This window comes from Thermobia domestica, chromosome 18 (assembly GCF_964235325.1).
Source record: "Thermobia domestica chromosome 18, izTheDome1.hap1.1, whole genome shotgun sequence".
Lineage (NCBI taxonomy): Eukaryota > Metazoa > Arthropoda > Insecta > Zygentoma > Lepismatidae > Thermobia > Thermobia domestica.
The window spans coordinates 58,712,354-58,733,099 of record NC_137471.1 but is presented as its reverse complement, the minus strand read 5'-3'; the positions used below and the strand labels follow the sequence as shown (position 1 = coordinate 58,733,099).

At 35.1% G+C, this 20,746-nt stretch overlaps 1 protein-coding gene across 2 annotated transcripts in view; it reads right to left on the bottom strand.

Annotated features, from left to right (window-relative positions):
* The window catches only part of Prp16 (ATP-dependent RNA helicase l(1)G0007), a 107,712-nt gene extending 88,290 nt beyond the window's left edge, over positions 1–19,422 (bottom strand). Inside the window, exons 1-8 of one of the 2 annotated variants that reach the window (XM_081745334.1) lie at positions 19,248–19,422; positions 14,635–14,781; positions 11,340–11,478; positions 8,792–9,018; positions 6,143–6,329; positions 4,658–4,789; positions 2,804–2,916; positions 977–1,188 (exon numbers count right to left, since the gene is read on the bottom strand). In XM_081745334.1, coding sequence (XP_081601460.1) covers positions 977–1,188; positions 2,804–2,916; positions 4,658–4,789; positions 6,143–6,329; positions 8,792–9,018; positions 11,340–11,478; positions 14,635–14,770 — 1,146 coding nt within the window. In that variant the 5' untranslated portion in view covers positions 14,771–14,781; positions 19,248–19,422. Of the gene's footprint in view, positions 1–976; positions 1,189–2,803; positions 2,917–4,657; positions 4,790–6,142; positions 6,330–8,791; positions 9,019–11,339; positions 11,479–14,634; positions 14,782–17,418; positions 17,495–19,247 lie in introns of those variants that run through there. The other variant, XM_081745333.1, reaches the window with a different exon arrangement.
* Positions 19,423–20,746: the final 1,324 nt, after the last annotated feature.

Genomic DNA, 20,746 nt, shown 5'->3' with positions numbered 1-20,746 from the left:
TCGTGCAAAAAGTTTTGTTAAGTACAGGTGTATATATAATGTACCAGAATTTTTTCACCTCAATTTTGGATACTGGTTGGGAAAACAACACAAATGTAGAACAAGGCTAACGTAAGAGCAGCGTTGCAATAAACCTAAACTGTTATTTCTACAGAGATTAAGTTTTTCTTCAAGAGTAATATAAAGATGGCACAGGTTACAAGCAAGAAGAGCATTTCTTCAGCAATCACTTTTCTTACTTCTACAGTGAAAGAAAGTTACCAATTGCGTAGTTCTTAAAGCAATGTAAGAGTTTACCCTACAAAATACCGTCCCGCTAACACTGATAGTGTTTTATCGAACAATACATTACGGATTATCGCCCGATATTACAATTTCCGCTGCAACAAATTCCGTTGCAACAAGGTATTAAAAATTATATTCTATTCATTCCTGCAGATAAAAAGTCAATGTGAGAAGAAATGAAAACAAATTAAATATAAATTTTAATGTTCCGTTGGGATTGTATTTGTAAATGTTGTTACAAGTTTAAACTTGTCCCTTCTAAAACGTGTGTGAGGGAAAATATTCAAAAATATCTTCTAAGTTTTACGTCCTACGGTTATGCCGGCTAGGCTAAAGGAATCAGTGAGGATGAAAAATGAGTGAAATGGTAGAATAAAGGAAGTGGAAGAAACGAGAGAACTCTGAGGAAACCCACGCAGCACACGTTGTTTGTCCACCATGAAGCTCACTTGGTGTGATCTGGAATCGAACCAAGGACCCCAGGCACCAGAGAGCCACTGAGCCACCGTGCCCCGGAAAATATTCCATTTTGACCAGTTAAACTCCAAGCTTGATTTCGTAAAGAATATGCACTGAGACGTCTGCGTATTAATGTTTATGCTATTTTATGAACGTTTTGGTAAGTACTATTTTTTTTATATATATTTATCACTAGATATGCATCCTACGAGATCAATAAGTAATATCTCACCTTATTTATTTGTCTTTGTTGAGCGGATATTCTTTTCTTTTTCCTTTGTTCAAGTTGTTCTTCCTTCTTCTTTGTATAATCTTCGCTGATATTTGAAAACGGGTTGTGATTATCGTCATAGCCTTCATCCATAGAATACCATTCTCTGTCAATTCGCTTCTGTTCTTCTTCCCATAATTCCCTGTCCTCCGTCTCAACCCAACGAACTTCTTCTGTTAAACAAATACCAAACGAGTTTTATTACTAAACCATTCAATATTTCTACTTCAGTACTTATACACTAAACATACTTCATTAAATCAGAAATTTACGTTTAAACATCTTCTCTACTATGATTTCCATAGTTTCCTAATGTTTTCAACATTACTCCCATACACTAAAGAGCTACTAAAATTCTCAAAGTCTGTGATCTAAATTACGACCTAGAATTCACAACTTAATGTAGACAGCGGAAATTTTGATCATCGAAAGTCTTTTTCTTCAATCTGTAAAAAGTCTTTCATCGCCAAGTTCTGGCAACAGTGATCAACTCACAAACGTACGAAGTTTGCACAGCGGTATTTCTATAACGGAAACACGTGAACATCATTTTGATATCCAATAGCAGGTTTAGTACATAAATGACTAAATCACATTCAGTGAAAGATGTTAGTGAGATCTGAAAGTGTCTCTTAACAAAATTAATCTTCCTAAGAATACTTACTACTTTTGCATCTTAAAAGTGAATGGACATAGATTAAACCTTTAAGTGTTAAAACATTTTTGGTGCTTTTTGAATACTCAGAGTGTCTTCTTTATTGAAGGATCAAAGGCAACATAATGTTCCAGTAATTTCTTTTAGTTTGCAGTAGAAATGTTCGCGTACATGACTACAGCCCGGGACAAAATGTTGAAGATTACAAAGTTTTAACAGAATCACCGAATATAAGCTGAGTTATTTTCCATGTTTAAACATCCATTCTAGAGCATTTGCAAATTACTGGACATATTTACCTATGGTCCCTCCGATAGTTAAACTAATTTTTCCGATTTTGTTTCGCACTATTCGATTGTACGAAAAATGTATATGAAAAAGACTCATGGTGCACCCTCCCCAATAACCGGTTCACTTTCTGCGGCATTTCACCAGCACCAATAGGATAGTACAAAATGTTATGAGAAAATGTCACTTGCAGGCTGAGACATCACACTGATAACGACTGGTGTAACTTACAGATGATAGCAGCCTTCACACATCGATCAGATATCAATTGATTGAATTTCTGTACTAATACCAAGTACATAAATAGCAGTACATTACAGTAACTAACTAATTTTTAAAAAGATAAACTCACCTAAGTTATGTTCTTTCCTTCTTTTTCTAAGCCAATTACTTCGTCGAAGAATAATAGGCAATTATTACGAAAAATAACAGCCAATTACTGCGAAGAATAATTTTCTAATTTTGTTGTCTTTATCAGAGCATTTAGAAGGATGGGTTAGGAAATTGGATATATTAACTTGTTGCATAGAGTATTAAAACTACAAAAGTCAGAATTGTTACACAATTAAGGTTAAACTTTGGTTTCATTTAGATAAAAGCAACTCATTTATTTACCTTTACCTTCAAAAAATATTTCAAAGTTTCTAACCTCTCGTCTTAAGACAGACAGATAGACAAAAGAAAGAAAGAAAAAAGAGAGAGAGAGAAACCATTAGCTACAAAAATTAAAAACAAGTCATACTTTCGGTGACTTATACATTTATGTTTACATGTTCCTCGTGTACTGTAACTTCTGACTTTTAATGATATTATATTCAAATACAAATAATGCTACTTAAACTAACCTCTTCCCGGTATGGGCGTAGCACCCGAACTTTTCCTGTCTTTGACCCAAGGATTGAGTTTGTATGTTGGAGTTGGGAGAGGAGTATTATCACTTCTACGTCTTCTCTCTGACCTGTAATAAACAGAAAAAGGAATTACTTGTTAATATATAATTGAATCTATTAATTACTTTTCATATATAAAGAACTAACGTAAGTGCCAGAATCGTTCAACTCCACTCGGGATTGAAATTTAGCACCGTATCGAGTTAATACGTTTTAAACTGGTTTCTAGTGATGTGACGTAATTTACTTTTATTTATTTCATTTATTTACTTATTTATTAAGAGCCAAAACGTGCTTCCTCAGCTTGAGAATTTTCGTGTAAACTTTTCTAGATTTCCAAATTTCAATGTCATTATTTTCATTTCGGTTATTAATTATGGTCATTAACCTGCTGACTGCGTATAAATTATTCACCAGTCTGCTGTTGTACTGTCAATAGAGTAAATATCTTACATTCTTTTTTCCTTTCTATTTTTCGCAGTGTTTTCTTTAATACTTTATTGAAAATTCACCGTAATTATATTAGCAATTTAAGTGAGATCTCAATGGCCCCGTGTAGCGTAATCGCTAACGCTCTCGCCTTCGGTGTGACCGCACCCGGGTTCGATTCCCGGTGGGGGGCACTCGGTCGAAAAATTATAAAAAACTTTTCCAGGCCAGCCATGCTGAATGAGGTATTCCTCATTTGCACCAGGCCGGGGTTGTTCCTAACATATAGGTCCCAAGCCGCTTCCTCCCTTTCCTTTGCTCGCCAAGGGATATCATCTCTCATACGTAACGGGCTAACATGGCCATAGATCCCGAAAGTCCAGAAACCTAAATCCTAAAATGAATGAATGAAATGGTGGAATGAAGAAAGTGGGAGGAAACGAGGAAATCCCGAGAAAACCCACACGCACACGGGGTTTGTCCACCAGTTCACTTGGCGCGAGCTGGGATCGAACCAGGTACCCCAAGCACCAGAGGTGAACGCTCTACCACTGAGCCACCGCGGCCCCTAAGATCTAATGTAATGTCTTCTTCTGTTCTTTTCAAGAAAGTATTAAAGAAAAGATATTTCCAAATATGAGAACAATTATTGCAGGCAGAAATGTCTAAAATAAGAGCAACTTACACGAATCCTTTTCTATAAATTAAAAAATAACTCCATCTGCTGGGAAAAATATGGTATTTTAAAATCCTTCCGTAACGAGTTAAGGAAACTCCTTTATATAATGCACAAGCAGAATACCCGTTCTGCGCACGGTAAGCATGCGTTTCATTTTGAACATAAAGGGGTGGATTTGGATTTAAACGACATCGCAAGTGTCACTGTTCGTCTCAGTGACCCCGAACACTATGGATTCGATATTAATATCGGTCATTTTCGATCGTTTTTAAAACACTCCCCCTACCCCGATGTTGTACCGTTATATTGAAATGATAAAAACCATTCCAGGCCCGAATCTCCTCTACGTTGCACATTTTATTGGATGAGTGGCGTCCTGTTCAGCACCAAGGCCACATCAAACGTCGACCTACAGCTTAACGTGAGATCCGAACTACATGACACTTTCCACCATGAATTCACATGAGCTCTCACGTTACTTTAAAAAAAAAAAAAAAAAAAAAAAAAAAAAAGTAAGAAACACTGATCTACAGAATCAGTATTAATACGAACAATAATAACGTCTTAGGGCAGTCAAATTATATTTCAAACTCGTTCTGCAGTGACAGATATAGTTTCTCTGGATACAGTTTCCACATAATGCATTAACCAAAAAATAAAGTCGAGAATTCTTTCAAAATGATCAAAATATAAGTACTTACCGATCTGAATATCTACTAGAATGTGAGCTTGGTCTCTCTGACCACTGAATATCATTCTTCCCTGGCAGTGGTGTTGGCAAATCCCAGCTAGATTGACGATACGGTGTTGGATCATCATCATCCCAACTCGATCTATAAAAACAAAAGATAGCATTATATACTTACCCAAATACGAATTATCTTGTCACTTAATTTCTAGCCTCAGTTTATTCACTTTACAATGTACAAATTGTAAAGTAGTTTTAGATTTTGCTTGTTGGGGAAGGAAGGGAGAGGGATTTTCCACCAATATAAGTACATTTTCACTTATTTCATTAGTATATCACTATACTATTGATTAAAAACAAACAAACAAACAAACACACACATACATATATATATATATATATATATATATATAAGCTATCACTTTCAGTTAAGATTAGACTGAAGATGGTGGAATATATTGATACATTATTGGAACACTACGATTGCAGAAGCCTGCTTCTCGCTTTCTACTATAGTTTTCGGCGAAATAGTTGATTTTTATCACTTCCGGTTTAAATACCACCTTCACCAACGAACCCTGTTCTTAAATTTTAACTCTCTATGTCCTGATCAAAATTTACGGTGATTGATCACGTAGTTCTTGAGATTATTTGCCTCCCGGATGGACAAATACACAAACAGAGTCTCGTATAATGCCGCTTTGCTAAACAAACTCCGAAACTTTTTCCAAAATTTCAATATTTAAGAGTAAATTCGGTACAAATTCCAGATTATTTTGATTTTTCAGATCAGTATACACTTTGTACTATACTTATGTCATCTACAATAGAATTCTTTTCATCGCTAATTGTCTCTCCATAAAGTAGAATTGGAGATGATATTATTATTACTACTTATAAGCATTATTCTTTCTGATCGTACAGAAAACTCTAGCTTGTTAAATGTTCCACGTTAAATTACATGATGCGTGGGCCAACCGTAAATTGTTATCAACGGAAAGATGCTCTTACGGAAAAATAATTCAGCTCAACAAAGAAACACTAAAATAACAGTGCATAAGGCAGAACTGAATAAAATTTAAATATTAAAATTGTGTATTTTTGTAATCATAAAAGAGCAATACTTACTTCCAGGTGATATTTCTAGTTGTAATGGGAAAGGAAAATTAAAAGATTACTTCAACGTTTTTATCACCTAAAATTATCATCATTAAGGTCTGCTTTAGACAATTTTAGTGTTTTACTCAGTCTATACTATTTGACTTACTTATCGACTTGAATAAAGTGAAATTCGTTGGAACTTACAATCAATCACTCTTTACAATTATATGCAGTTTGCCATCAACGCATGAAATAGCGTAGATCACGTGTTCACTGTTTAAAAAAAAAAAAAAATGTTAGCTTTTAGAAACGTTAGCGGAATGGATGAAAATTTAAATCAAATAAGGATGAAACACCACAATGATTTACATTTCCTAGTATGTTGCTCGCTTCTTACCTTGAAGGTGTATCCTTCACTTTCATTGCTGGCGTAAGAGGTTCATCTCTAAACCTTGGTGGTGTTTCTTCCCACTCCCGTAAACTTCTGTGTGAATCATGCCTTCTTTCTGACCTTCGACTGCTTCTTTCGCTGTCACGATCTCGCCGCTCACTATAGTCTCCGCGTCGCTTTTCTTTATCTCTATCTATTTATACAGAAAATGAGTGTAAGTACAACACACACATGTTATCATAAAGTCAGAACAAATATATATATATATCAATTAAAAGCAATCGTTAGCACAACTAAACTATCAGCAGCAGTTAAGCTCTCTGCTGATCTCACTCTCATTTTCTTTTACATTTTAGGGAATAACTTGTTAATGAAGAATATACAAAAAGTAGAACGTGAACCAGGTAATATCTACAAAACGATATTAAACAGACATATAACTGTTATCAAGACCTTTTGTAAGGTGTATAAGTTTGGGTGCTCCACAAATACGACATCATAAGCTGCGCACCCAAATATCTGGTCTATTAGTCTACCTAAGTTAATAGAATATTGTAGATAATACCTGGCTTACTCTCTACATTTTTTATTTTCTTTAGGTCTTTAATTTGAATTTATTTAGAAGCAGCAGAAGAAAAGTATACATATAGTATTTACAAATGAATTACATTGGATTTCCAATATATGATACTAATACACTCAGATTTTATAATTGTGTTAGACGGCCACTGTAATACATTCACACTAATAAATAATTAATACCTTTTAAAATATAATTAAGAAATTACAATATAAACTTGGAAAAACAAAGTAGTATAGAACAATTTATGTACTACATATATACTCATATGGCAACCTCCCCTAGATTAAAACAGTGGAGTGAACTTAGTGGAGAGTCTTAACAATATGTACTGACAGGGTTACGTTGCAAATAATAATATGAAGAAGAAGATGGAGGAGGAGGAGGAGGAAGAAGATAGGAGGAAACTAAGTGGAAGATTTAATTAGTTAAAATTAGTTCCTAAATACTAATCTTTTTGTTTTGATTTTTGCAGAATATTTAAGATTTTAAAATTTGGTTTTATGGGGGTGAATGTTGTCCAGGAACTTAACATAGGATCCGCACGAAATGAGTTCCTATCATAGCAAACCTAGTCTCCCAACTCTTTAACTAAAACCACAGAACTAGTACTCCAACAATGCAAGGGCAATAATATCAATAAAATTCAGCAACAAAGATATGATTTTGACAGAAAAGTAAGGAAATTTAACCCCAATGATTTATTGATAGTTTAGAATACAAAACAATTATATGTTACATGATATATATAGGCGAATAATATGATATTAATGTACATTTGCCTCCACTATTATCTTGGTAAATCATACAATGAACTCCAGAGTACGATTCACGATCTAACACATGAAGTAGGCACATGATAGGGTTAACAATCAGAATATCATAGACAGAACATTCTCTCTTCGAATTTTGTACTCCAGTGACACGCACACACACAGTGGAAAGAGTTACTGATTTCCACGATTACAGAAATATATTGAGAAACATCGTTCATTCGGTTGTTTGTCCACCACAAACTCCACTCGGTGCGAGCTGAGATTGACCCAGGGACCCCACGCACCGGAGGTAAACCTTCTACTACTGAGCCACCGCACCACTTCATTATTATTATTTAGACTTGGGATAATTTCAATAACCTTTTGTTATCATTATCAATCCAAAATGAAAGCAGATGCTACCGAAATTTTCGCCAGTCTAAATAATAATCCATCGCAGTGGTAAGTTCCAGCTGCTGTGTATTGGTTAGGAATGCGCTATTTACAAAACTTTGACATATTAAGTTGCCAATCTTTTAGGAGCACAGTATCAAAGTAATGGAACACTCATCTCTGGTGCAAGAGGTACCAGGTTCGATCCTCGGCCATGCGACTTTCTGATGGACAACATTGTATCCGTGGGTTTTTTCCGGCTTCTCATTCCACTAATTGTTTAAAATTCGTCCATTCTCATTCATCATCCATCTATGAGGCCGGGTGGCTCAGTGGTAGAGCGCTCACCTCTGGTGTCTAGAGTTCTTGGTTCAATCCCAGTTCGCGCCAAGTAAACATTGTGGTGGACAAGCACCGCATACGTGTGTTTTCTCAGGGTTCTTCCGTTTCCTCCCACTTTCTTCATTCCATCATTTCATTCATTTCTCACTATCACCGCCTCCTTTAACCTAGCCAGCATAATGGTGCGACGTATAACTTAAAAAGATTTTCCTTTAGCTCATAGAGTAAAAACTGAGATTTAAAACTATAAATTTAATTGAAATTCACCTTTCCGATTTTTAAACTTCAGCTAGGTAGGTGACTAACTTTTACTCTTTTCTGAGTACTTCTAACGTAAGAAATCATATCCCTTTATCTCATGTACTGTAATTGACAGTGAGTAAGATTCAAGTTGAAACTCATGGAAGTACCAACTTCTAACCAAATCGAGCCATGACGCCAAAATAATGTTCTTTGATTCATCTTAAACATATACACCACAAAAATTTCTTCGCAGAAACTAATTTAAGTTTTTGTATCACCTTTTACATAACAAAGTTAAAAGAAAAATAAACGTATATAAAAAGAAATAACATATTATCCTACCACGTGACTTGGATCTCTCTCTATCATGAGAGCGATGTTTGTGATGCCTTTCTCTGTCCTTGTTCCTCTCCCTGTGTTCATCTTTATGTTTCTTCTTCTTTTCTTTGGAGGATGCATACACTCCCCTCTCTCTTTCCTTCAACATTCGTTCATACAACCTATTCTGGGCTTCTTTCGACAAACCGCCCGTGTGTGAAGGAGTTTCCACACGAAGAGACCGATAGTGCCTGGAATACAAGGAAAAAAAATAGTAGAAAATAGCAAACACAGTATTATATATGAAGGTGAAGAAACAGAAAAAAGAAAATGGAAAAATCAGTAACTGATGATCTTGTGGAACATACGACAATGTAACCAGCAATGATGATCGTCTACGTCCAGGCAAGTATGGCTGAACAACTGAAATGATGAACCGAGTTCGAGACATCATTCACTGAAATGCAAGTCTCACGGCAATATCAGACCTCGTTGAGCTAACTAAGGAGACTGTACGCCAATACTGGAGAATTTTGAGATGAAAACTGCGGGCATTCGTCATCTTCTACAGACTCCCTCCCAACACTAAACCTCTTAATGCCACTTTAAAATACGGCCACTGGGTCCATAAACATTTTTAAACATTCCAAATGTTTCTGTTGAAGTTTCTCCAAAGCGCATTTACTGTTTGTTCCATTGTTGAAACAGTAACGAAATATTACAACGACCAGTCTATACTTAGCCGCGTCACGCGCCTCACTGTCGACAAGCCGAGCTGAAAATGTGTGCACGTGTTAGCAACATCACAAGTAAGTTTCACCACTATGACTAATTTCCGTGCTAAAACTAACTTAGCAACACAGAAGTAAGTCTCGTTTCCTAATTACTGCAGTGTATATAAAAGAAGAAGTTGTGTTACCGACTGACTGATCAACGTCCAGGTAATACCGCTTACGCTAGAAACTTTAAATTTGAACAACGAACAGGACTTGTGACGTAATGTATCACTACGAAAGATTTTTTTTTAATTCGAGGAAAGGGGGAAATCATGGTTTCTACTGATCTGGAGAAGTCTACTTCCCTGACTTTCATGACAAGTGTCGGATAACGTTGACATATAAATAAGGAATAAATAACGGTGAATATTTATATATGAGAACGTTTATTCTATAGAGACAAACAGTAATCAATTGCTCATACGTACATTCCACTTACCTTCCATAAAAGTCTGAACAACGTCCATTATTGTAGTCGGCTAAGCTGAAATTGATATACAGAAACATATATTTAATGTTAGAAAACATATATTTTATAAAATTTTCCTGACTTTCCAGTCTTTTTCCCTGAACCTTCCTGAGCTGCACCATTTTCCCTGAACGTTCCTGACCTGCACCATTTTCCCTGAGTTTTCCCTGACAGTAGGAACCCTGGGAATAGGTGTGGCAATTACTATATTAAAATGTCCATGTCTCGAGATCTCTAAAGGTTAAAGACGTGAAATTTCGCATATGAATATCTCATTTAAAATAATCGGAATTCTTTTTTCGATAATTGACCTAGAAGGGTGGGAATTTCATTTACTAAAATCAGATGCACATATTTCGAAATCTCTTACGGTTAGAGACGTGAAATTCGGTATTTGAACTTCTCAATTAAAACAGATACACGTTTAATTTTTTTTTTTAAATTTTATGTAGAAAAGAAGAAAAGTGAGTGGGAAGAAAAAAGGAAGGGGTTACAATTATTATAATAATTGGACTTCGCATTTAAAATAATAAGACGCGTGTTCAGCGTTTAAACACACACACACACTCATACATACATACATATATATATAGACCTAGAAGGGAACAAACTGGGAAGGGCAGGAAAAAAGAGCCTGATTATAATTATCATAATAAGATGACCATATCTCGAAATCCTCTAATGTCAGACATGAAAATTGGTATTTGGACTTCTTATTTAAAGTAATTAAACATGTGTTTCAGGATATCCTAGAAGAGAAGAGAAGATGTGAAAAAAAAAAAAAAAAAAAAAAAAAAAAAAACACGACAGGAGGCTGCAACAGTTATATAATAAGGTATCCATATCACGGAAGATAAGACACATGATATTTGTCGTTTAGATTTTCCATTTAAAATAATTAAACAAGTGTTTAATCATTTTCTGATATCCATCCTACACGAGAAGAAAATATGCGAGGAGTAACAAGGGCACGGTTTGCAATTATTATAATAAAATATCCATATCTCGGTATCTCTTAAAGTTCGAAACATGATATTTCGTGTTTCGACTTTTCATCTAAAATAATTAAGTATCCGTTTCAGCGTTTTAAGATGTTTAGCCTCGACTGAAACAAAAAGGGGTGAGGGTGTTTGTCTACGATACCCATTGTAATTTTGTGCGATACCTCGAGTTAAAACGAATTCTATATACAAGAGGCAGAAGGAAGAACACAAAATATTTTTTAAAGTAACATGTGGGGGATTAATTATTTGCTTCAACATTCGTTTATAAATATATTTCGTCCGCATAATATACAACTGTATACAATAGAAAATTTCGTTCTCACCTCTCATGTTTCTCTCCTTTCTGCAAACTATCCCGGTTTTCCACATCTTGTCCTTCATCGTCTTCGTCCTTGTAAGATAATACTTTAGATTTTTTTATCTCGTTCTCTTCTTCGTCGTCTTTTTCTTTTCTCTTCAAGGCTATAAATAAAACGAAACGGTTATATTATATAAGTTAGCTAAGATGGAAACCTAGCTTCGAGTAAAATACATAAAACATATATTCTATACATTGTAAAACTATTTTCTAAAAAGTCAAAAGCATTACTATTGTACTGTCTAAATCAATAATTTGCCAAATATCTCTCTCTCTTTCTTTCATTTTCACTTAGAATTCTTAGCAAGAGCACCGAACTGCTTAATATTCAGCATCACTAGGAACTCTCACAAACCTACAAGATGTTACAAAAAATGTGTCAATATTTTGCGAACAGATTCCTCACATAAAAATAAGAAGAAAAAAAAGTTTACATGGACCTGTGTTCAAAAGTGGATAGTGTTAGAGTTATAGGGTGCCGAAAACGTCGGATCGCCATTTTTATAACACATTTCTTCTAGCATAATTTATTTACAACGAATCAAAATATCAGAATGAATAAATTCTAGCTGGTGTAGCAATTTTTACAACATTCGTTTTCATTCATTATGTCTTAACATCAAAATAAATAGAATCCTGGCTGAATTAAGCCAAATTTTATAACGACTTAATTTGCAAAGTTACTTAAATTCAATGTTTACTCTCGTTTCCATGGTAAATAGATCCTGGCTTGAATTGTCATTTTATAACGTTTCTTTTTCCGGAATGAATAAAATCTCAAAACGAATCAAAATTCTGGGAGAAAAAAGGAAAAGCAATTTCTATTTTTAAATACGCAACGGAATTTGACTGCCAATATCAGGTTCTTGCTAAAGTAGCAAACCAACGATGAGACTTTAATCTGTGTTCCATCTAGCACACGTTCGTCACTAATTTACAATATATATATATATATATATATATATATATATATATATATATATATAGGTAGATAGATATAGATATCTGTAATTAATTACATCAATCTGTAATTAATTTTTAGTAGGACTTTCTCAACTCAAATCATAAATTCAACTTGAAATGATTATTTATTGTTTCAAATCCAAAATCCAATTACAAGTCAGACATCAGATTTTTTTTTTACTTGATGTTCTTCCAGATAAATTTGTATTGATAGCAAAATTTTAAAATATTAAGCATTGTCATACTTCCATATCTTACTGTAAACAAATTATTATTGTAGCGGTTGTTTATACTACCAATAAACTTTACGTATATATCTTACTTGACTCTGATACTTATTCCCAAAACTTAATCATATTTACTACATTTATTTAAGGTGTCTCTCAGTAGCTCCCCGGTACACTTTGATGTGAGGAATCTATGTCCAAAATATTGTGACAAATTTTTGAAACAGCCTGTATAAGAAATGATCAGTAACAACAACGGGAAAATGCTGGATGAAGAAATATCAGGATGATTGAAACGTATGGAGTTTTAGGAGGTCAAAATTGAGAATTCAATTATTGTGATTTGAAAATTACTTATGAAACCACACATGCACCACTTGTTTGACAACCTTCTAAAACCAAACCCAAACATCGAGCTTCTTTCTATACCCAGTCTTCTCCAAATGGTTAACACTCTTGGAGATGAATGTGTAGGTCATTGGCAATGTCATTACTGATTATATGCTGGTCTTGCTAGATTTTTGCCAAAATATAATCCACTTTTTTACTGTGATTGGTCGCCTACTGCGAGGAGCATCTTGGACAACGACATTTCCAGAACGAAAGCGTACTGAATCATATTTTGCTATTGCATTTGATAACGTACCTTGTCCATAAGCAGCACAAATTTCCTCACGGACTTGCGCATCATTTTCGCCTTTATCGAAATAAAATTGTAAAATATAGTGCATCCTTGCGGAAACTACACTCATCTTAAAGATGCAATATTTTACGTTTACTTACAAGAATTGCACACACATACTTGCATAGTAGCACAGGCGTTAATCCCACCGAGGACGTGTCCCTCCCCAATATTTGTAAAACGGTTTTCCTTCCCCCCCCCCCCAATATCTTAAGTCAACTATGACCCAAAAGAAGCTCAACTATGTAGCAGTTTGATACGGTCACAAAACAATGTTAGACAAAGTGGATATAAAAAAATTAACACAAAAGTTTGTTTCCAATTGTGAAAAAAGGTAGTCATTTTTTGGCCCTATGAAGGTGAAAGTGGAGTAAACTGCAAAGTAACAAACTGTTTCTGTTTAGATAACGAGCATCAAAGTAAATTTAGTTTACCTAAAACATAATTTTAAACTTTTTTTTTTTAATTATACATTTGTTGAGCCTTATTTACATTAATTGTAGTCTTATAGGCCTAGAAGGTTTTCAAAACTTTATTGTTTCTGAGTATTCACTTCAGACTACCTTCTATTATTATTTTACTTTTGACATACACCTGGTATCAAACTAAAATTGAGGAACAACGTTGAATTTTACTGATTGAATAAAGAAACAAAATGTATGAAGTGTGTGTGTTTTTTTAGTACCGCATTAAAAAAAACTATTAATGGTTACACAGTGCGTCTACTAAAATTCCAAAATGAAATTTCGTCACTTTTACGTGGCCTTTTCTTTCCCAAACCACAAAATTTAGTGACATTCTCAGGAGCGATTTGGGTGCGAATTGGGCCAAATTTTCATGCATGTGATAGAAGCGTGCTTTGCTTGTGATTTGGTACCGTCTAAAGCAGACCATAGACATTGTTGGTGGTAAATTTTGACGTTTTATAGAACAAAATTTTCCAGTCTATACTTATATTTGTACAGATGAAAAAAAATCGTGACCCAAAAGCTAAATTTCTTTACTGTCATGGCCGTTTTCTGATTTCGTGACTTTTTCATGACTTTCGTGACCGATAGACACCGTGTTACAACAAAGCACAAACATTTTGAAGTTTTTATTAGCTTTTAAAGTTAAAAATGCTTTAAAATTCAAGCTCACGCTTTCCTGGGTATTCTATACATCCTAGTCCCCCCCCCCTAAAGTTTATGTGTTGCTGACGACAATGCATAGTAGTATAGATTGTGAGCCGTGATAATACTAAGAATAGCAAGTAAAAGTTAACTCTTCATATTCATCGCTATAAATCAAAACTCTGTGCATATTGACAATAATAAGTAACATATAATTTAAATCTGGTAAATGCCACAAGTACCATTATTTAAAACAATAAATCCGCGAGATATTACCTGCTAACTTATCTAATCCTAGAAGTGATGTTTTTGGAGCAGGTGCTTTAAAAACATTAGCATCTGGTTTCTTAATGATAAGTCCTCCTCCACCGCCTTGGCTTCCTTCTAACCTATACAACGATGGATCGTCCATCCTTCCCAAGTCTGCAAAACAAAAGGGAACAGATAAGGAGAATAACAATATAATATGCATACCAAACAACAGTTTACAATATAAATTCTGTTTACCGTATCTGTGCACAGACAATTCTCTCCAGTGCGATTCACGTGAAATAGGAAAAAAGAAAAAAAAAACACCAGAATAGTTTGCTGAAAAAATGGCTGAATAAATACACTACTAACAATATGTATATGACCCCTTTACTGGCGCGGGAAACATGAGTTTGAATCCCGACGGACGCTCATGTGGTTCGAATTCCGTGTAAGCTGTACGTCCATGTCTCATAAAGCCTCACTGCTAAAAGGGATGCTAACCTCTCTAATCAAACCAACAAAGTACTAACAGCAGGCCAGTATACATATATATATTTGCAAAATATGTCTCCTAATGCTTCAAAATATGCATTCTATTATCTTAAGTGTTACTCGATATAGTTGTGCAATGAGATTGCTTTCTAAACTCACAGGGAGTCCTAGAAGCGACGATAAGAGTTAAGCTATACTTCGGAGCGTCTGGATAACGAAGGCTTATAAATGACCACTATTCCCACTCAATGTTATTTATAATATCATTCCAAAAGCTTCCTGTACGGAAGCTTCCGTTGTTCAAATACTTCTAACCCTTACAATAGAGCATCTTGTGCTAAAATCTATCTTCTTTTATTCCATTGTAAGATGCAAGTAAAAATTATCCGGAAAAAAATCTCCATTCCGTAATCGATATTTTCAATTTGCACTTTCTATATACATTATTAGCACTGAATACTCGTTTTATTTTCTTAAAAAAAGAATTACATTGTTACAAACTGGTTTAAGTTCCGATAAGCCCCGCAGGGTCAAACCTATACACTAAATAATGAAATAAACCAAACCATACATAACCTAATCTAAGCTATTCATCACTAATTACTGTCATGTTGAAAAGTTTGCGTGGCTTAACGCTGTAAATATAAAATAATACACTAAGTAAACAAACATTAGTCTCTTCCGCAGATATGAGCAAGAACTACTTAAGAAGAAAGAAAAAAAACCGGACGAGATATTTAACTCCTCATGGTTATGCCCATTTGGCTAAGGGAGACGATTAAGGAAAGTGGATGATGGAAGATAATAATACGGGAGAAACCGAGAGTACCCAGATAAAACCCACGGACACAATGGCGTCCACCAAAAACATACTTGAACAGGAATCGAACCACGGACCCCACGCACCAAAGGTAAGCGCTCTACCACTTAGCTATCGTGTGTCCCTAGAAATAGAGTATTGGGAGTTTCGTATATTACACTGTCTTCTTCTTGTTCACCATGCAGCGTTTAAATTCAAAACACTGTTTTACAACAACCTCGTTTGTGTATACCCATCGCCACTCACGCGCCTGTTCCTTACAGACGCATTTCGTGCAAGTTTACCTTCTACACCCCTGGGCTGACACGGGTCAATTGCAATTCGTGCTTTTCAGTAACAACCTAGCACAGTTCACTTGGTGTCTTTAGCACTGTAGTTTTTACAGCGTAAGTCCTGATGTCCGTGCAGGTGTAATTTTGGCGCACCACTAGAAATAATTGTTGAAAAATTGCAATTCTTTCACTAATTTAGTTCCAATTGTCTCCTAAAAGATTTGCGCTGCGCGACACGAAAATATCTCACTTGGCATAGATAAAATTCAAAGGGGCCACCAAAGATAATAGTTGAAAAATTACTATTATCTTTCGATTTGCGTATAAATACGGTTTCCGTATGTACGGCATAAGAACTACAATGCAAAAGCACAAACCCACCTGTGCTAGGTGGCCACTAAAAAGCACGAACGGTAACCAACAGTCAGAGTAGGGCGAAACTGCTGGGCCCGGGAGAAGGGAGCAGGCTCGTCAGCGATGGTGCGTATACGCGTAAGCGAGGACAGTAAAAAGAAGTGGATTTTGGCAAATATGCGAGTTTCAATAGCACTTCTTATGGCTTTACACTAGTAACGTTCCACTTGTAAACATAAAATACAGCTTCTGTATACTGTGCAGAAATGCACCGCCGGCGGAAAACAACATTTAATAGAGTGATCATTCATTTGCACTCACTTATTTTATCCACCGTAAAACACTTGTAATGAATTTACACCAATAACCCTACACTTGTAATCCTAAAATATAGGCATATTACTTTTTATAAAATTCTGTCGCCTGCAGAAATGTGTTCCTTATGAATATATCTTTTCATACAAATATTCAATTTCACCTGTAAATTTTTCAAAATGTGATGCGCCAAAAGTACACCAGCACTATATAAACGGTTAAACTTCCTAAAGTGAATCTGATTCCCTCTGCACTGAATACACATCCTCCAGAAGAAATAACTTATATGGTACTAGGAATGTACTTAGTCAATGTTTAGAAGGGGTCCAGAGGGTGTCTACAAGTTTTGAGAATCCAAATTTCTTGACTATTTTAGAAATTTTCTTGTCCAAGTATTTTTTTTTTTTTTTTTTTTTTTTTTTTTTTTAATCCTTTACCAACGGCCAACGGCCGGTTAAGATGAACGCTAAAAGTATTTTACACTTTTGTGTTAGCAACTTGTAATTAATAACGATTGTACATCTAATTTACCTAATCATATCATTTCAGACTTACCTCTTAGAATACAGTAACTTTCATTCTGAATGGGGTATGGCTTTATGTATTGTTGTGTCATAATTAGTACTTTCACTTGCGAGACATTTGTAATGAGCTATTCGCAATTACATCTGGTAAAAGACAAAGAGTCCCCTTTAACAATTCTAAAAGCCAATGGGTACTTTTCAACCAGTTTCTTGAACAGAGTGATCAAAAACTCTCTCCACTAGTTCCGAAATGACAATATCTCCAGATCTCTTAAACTTTTGCAAGCAGCAGAAGCACCAAAACCAACATCTACATCCTGAGCCACTTTGATATTGGACGGATATCTCAAGTCAATGGTAGTGAGCTGTATGGCGTTGTTTATTCCACTCAAGACATTTCTGCGAATCACTGGTGGCAATACTGTACTATTCCCTGTACATGAATGGCAGAAGTGAATCATTAGACTGAAATATGGCCGGAAAACGCTCCAACTGAAGTTCAACTGACTGAAGAAACTCAAGCTTCGCATATAGAAGCTTATCCCGCAGAAATTATTGTACCTTTTCCAAGTTCTTAGTTTGAGGAGGCTTTTTTTGGACATCATTCACATACATCCTAAGAGGTGCGATTATTTCTAAGGTTCATTTAATGACTTTCGAGTTTTCCGCCACATGACTGCACAAAACTTTAAAAGATTATCTTAAGGAACCAGAAAGGTGTGTGTAATCTGCTCGTCTGGAAGGATAATCATTGAAATAGAACGAAGAAACTCATGAAGTGACCACTCAATCCAGGGGCGGATCCAGGGGGGGGCGATCGCCCCCCCAGAAGAGGGAACTTTCTTATTTTATATATATAAATAAAACCCATCCCAAAGTTTGGAGCCCTTAAAAGTAGCAGTATGACAACCCACCGTCCCCCCCCCCCAGAAGTCGGTCCTGGATCCGCCCCTGACTCAATCTTCTATGAGCAGTTTTGTAGGCTCCATGTACAATATGCAAAGAACATGTTCAAACACGAAAAATGTCTGGCTGGTCTGGATCATCTGCTTCGATTTTGACGCGTTCCTCCAAATCACACAAACATTTTGTGTTCATATTAGAACCGTCCATTGCAAATTCTTGACCTACCGTGTCATTTTCTTGACATTCTTGACCTACGGTTTGATTTCTTGACTTTCTTCACCAGTAGACACCTTGTTTACGTATATATATATATATATATATATATATATATATATATATATATATATATATATATATATATATATATATATACAAAATTTACAAGGAAAGTGGGAATTTCAAGTACGGTACTTAAGACTAATATAACCTAACATTAATAGAAATAAGCGAAATTGTACTTTTTTTCCTCGAAAATTATGCTAGAACCCCACACTAACATAACCTAACCTAACCTGTGAACCGAAACTACCGAATTTGTAACACTTTAAAAAAAATGGTTGGACCCCTTCTGCTAAACAGTCCGATTATTTTTTCATCGAAGTGCATAAATCATAAATTCATAGCAGAAACTAAACCCTATTATCCTCTACAGCAGCGGTAAACATATAAAAAATAATATTTCAGATAAAAATCTGATTTAAAGATCTTCAGTTCAACATTGGATCAAAATATCGTAAGATGGAGATCACACAATACCACTCGTATGTACGGAACGTCAACTTCTAGTTAAACATATCAAACCCACATTACACACCTTACACCAAAATGGATCTAAAACTGTTCATTGTTAATTTTCAACACTGCTAGTATGCGATCTTTTTAAATTCAGTAATAAATCGTACTACATACGACTGAACTTTTACATTTTAATAATAATATTTTAGTAAACCTTACCAAAATTTCCGAGGTAACTTTTGCTCTAGTAGTAGCAGTATTTTAAAAGTTATAGCATGTTTCATTCATTCTTTATATTATAATAATATAAGTGAAAAAAAGATAATGACATATTACACACTTTGCACTTAACTAAGCGCACGCTTCCATGTTGTTATTGTTTTTCTGCTTCAGAAACAATTGACAAGCGATACATAATGGTAGCTCTTGCAAATAATAAACCCAAACTTTGTAAGTGAAGTCTGCGGCCTTAATCCGGGTCTGTATTCATTAAAAAAATAAAAATAAAAATAATAATGAAGATTGCAATGGAAAATATGTATTTAGACCATTTAGTGGAAATCTATGAAAAATTAGCGGAGAAAAGACGATTCCAAAAAGCAAAATTTCAGTAACTAACTTTATATATAACGCAAAATCAGTATATATCGGATATCGCAAACTAAAGCGCAAATTTTGAATTGCATTGTGGTAAATCAATACGGAATGAAACTCCTAGTAATATTTTCAGAGATGTTACATATCGTCCCTCTCGAGACAAAGGGGCGTATCTCATTTTTTCAACTTTTCCAGAAGACAAGTTTGATGATTATCATAAGTTTATTTTATCATGGTCTGTTAAAATTTAATTTGATCTTATAAGTTACATACCTGACACAAAGGATGTCAAACTAAATTTTAAAAGAAGATGATAGCGTAAATAATGAGAAAAGGTTTAAACTTGTCTCCTAGAAAAGTTAAGAAAATGAGATACGCCTTTTGTCTCGAGAGGGACGATATGATTAGCTTCGTCCCAGGGACGTACGCACTGGGTGAGTCCTGGAGGTCCGGACCCGCCGGAAATTTCAACTTTTGTGTAAATTTAGCCTAATTTTAGGGGCAATTTCAGGAATTTTAATATAAAATGCCCTCATATAGAGTTTCGACACAAAGGATGTTCCTCCCGAAATAAATTCCTGCGTACGCTACTGCTACGTCCTATAAGCGTTTTGACAAACGTGTGATTATATTTCTACATCGAGCAGTTACACTGTTTGTTTCGAGCGACAGTGACAGTAATTTAAAATCAAGTGAAACCTACTCTGATGTCGAATTCAAACCCACGCGGCCTTGCAGAAGCATTCAGACACAAGACGAAAGCGGAAAACCAGGAAGAAAATTATTATTTCCGAACTTAGTTCTATGTTAGATAAATCGAAGTTAACTGACAGAGAAGCAACTTTTGTTATAGCAGCAACGGCCAAAGGTTTGGGCCACAATCTGAACGAAGTTAGCCTCAGTCATTCATCTATCAAACGAGCTAGTGAACGCAATCATCTTGAGTCAGCTGTCATTATACAGGACAAGTTCCAAGCAACATTGCCCATGAGATAGCAAAATTCTACTAGACATATAAAATTCTACCAGACATATAAAATTCTACCAGACATATTATAATAGGAAAAAAAAACTATCAATCGCCTACCTGTAATAGTATCTGGAATACACTGAGAAAAATG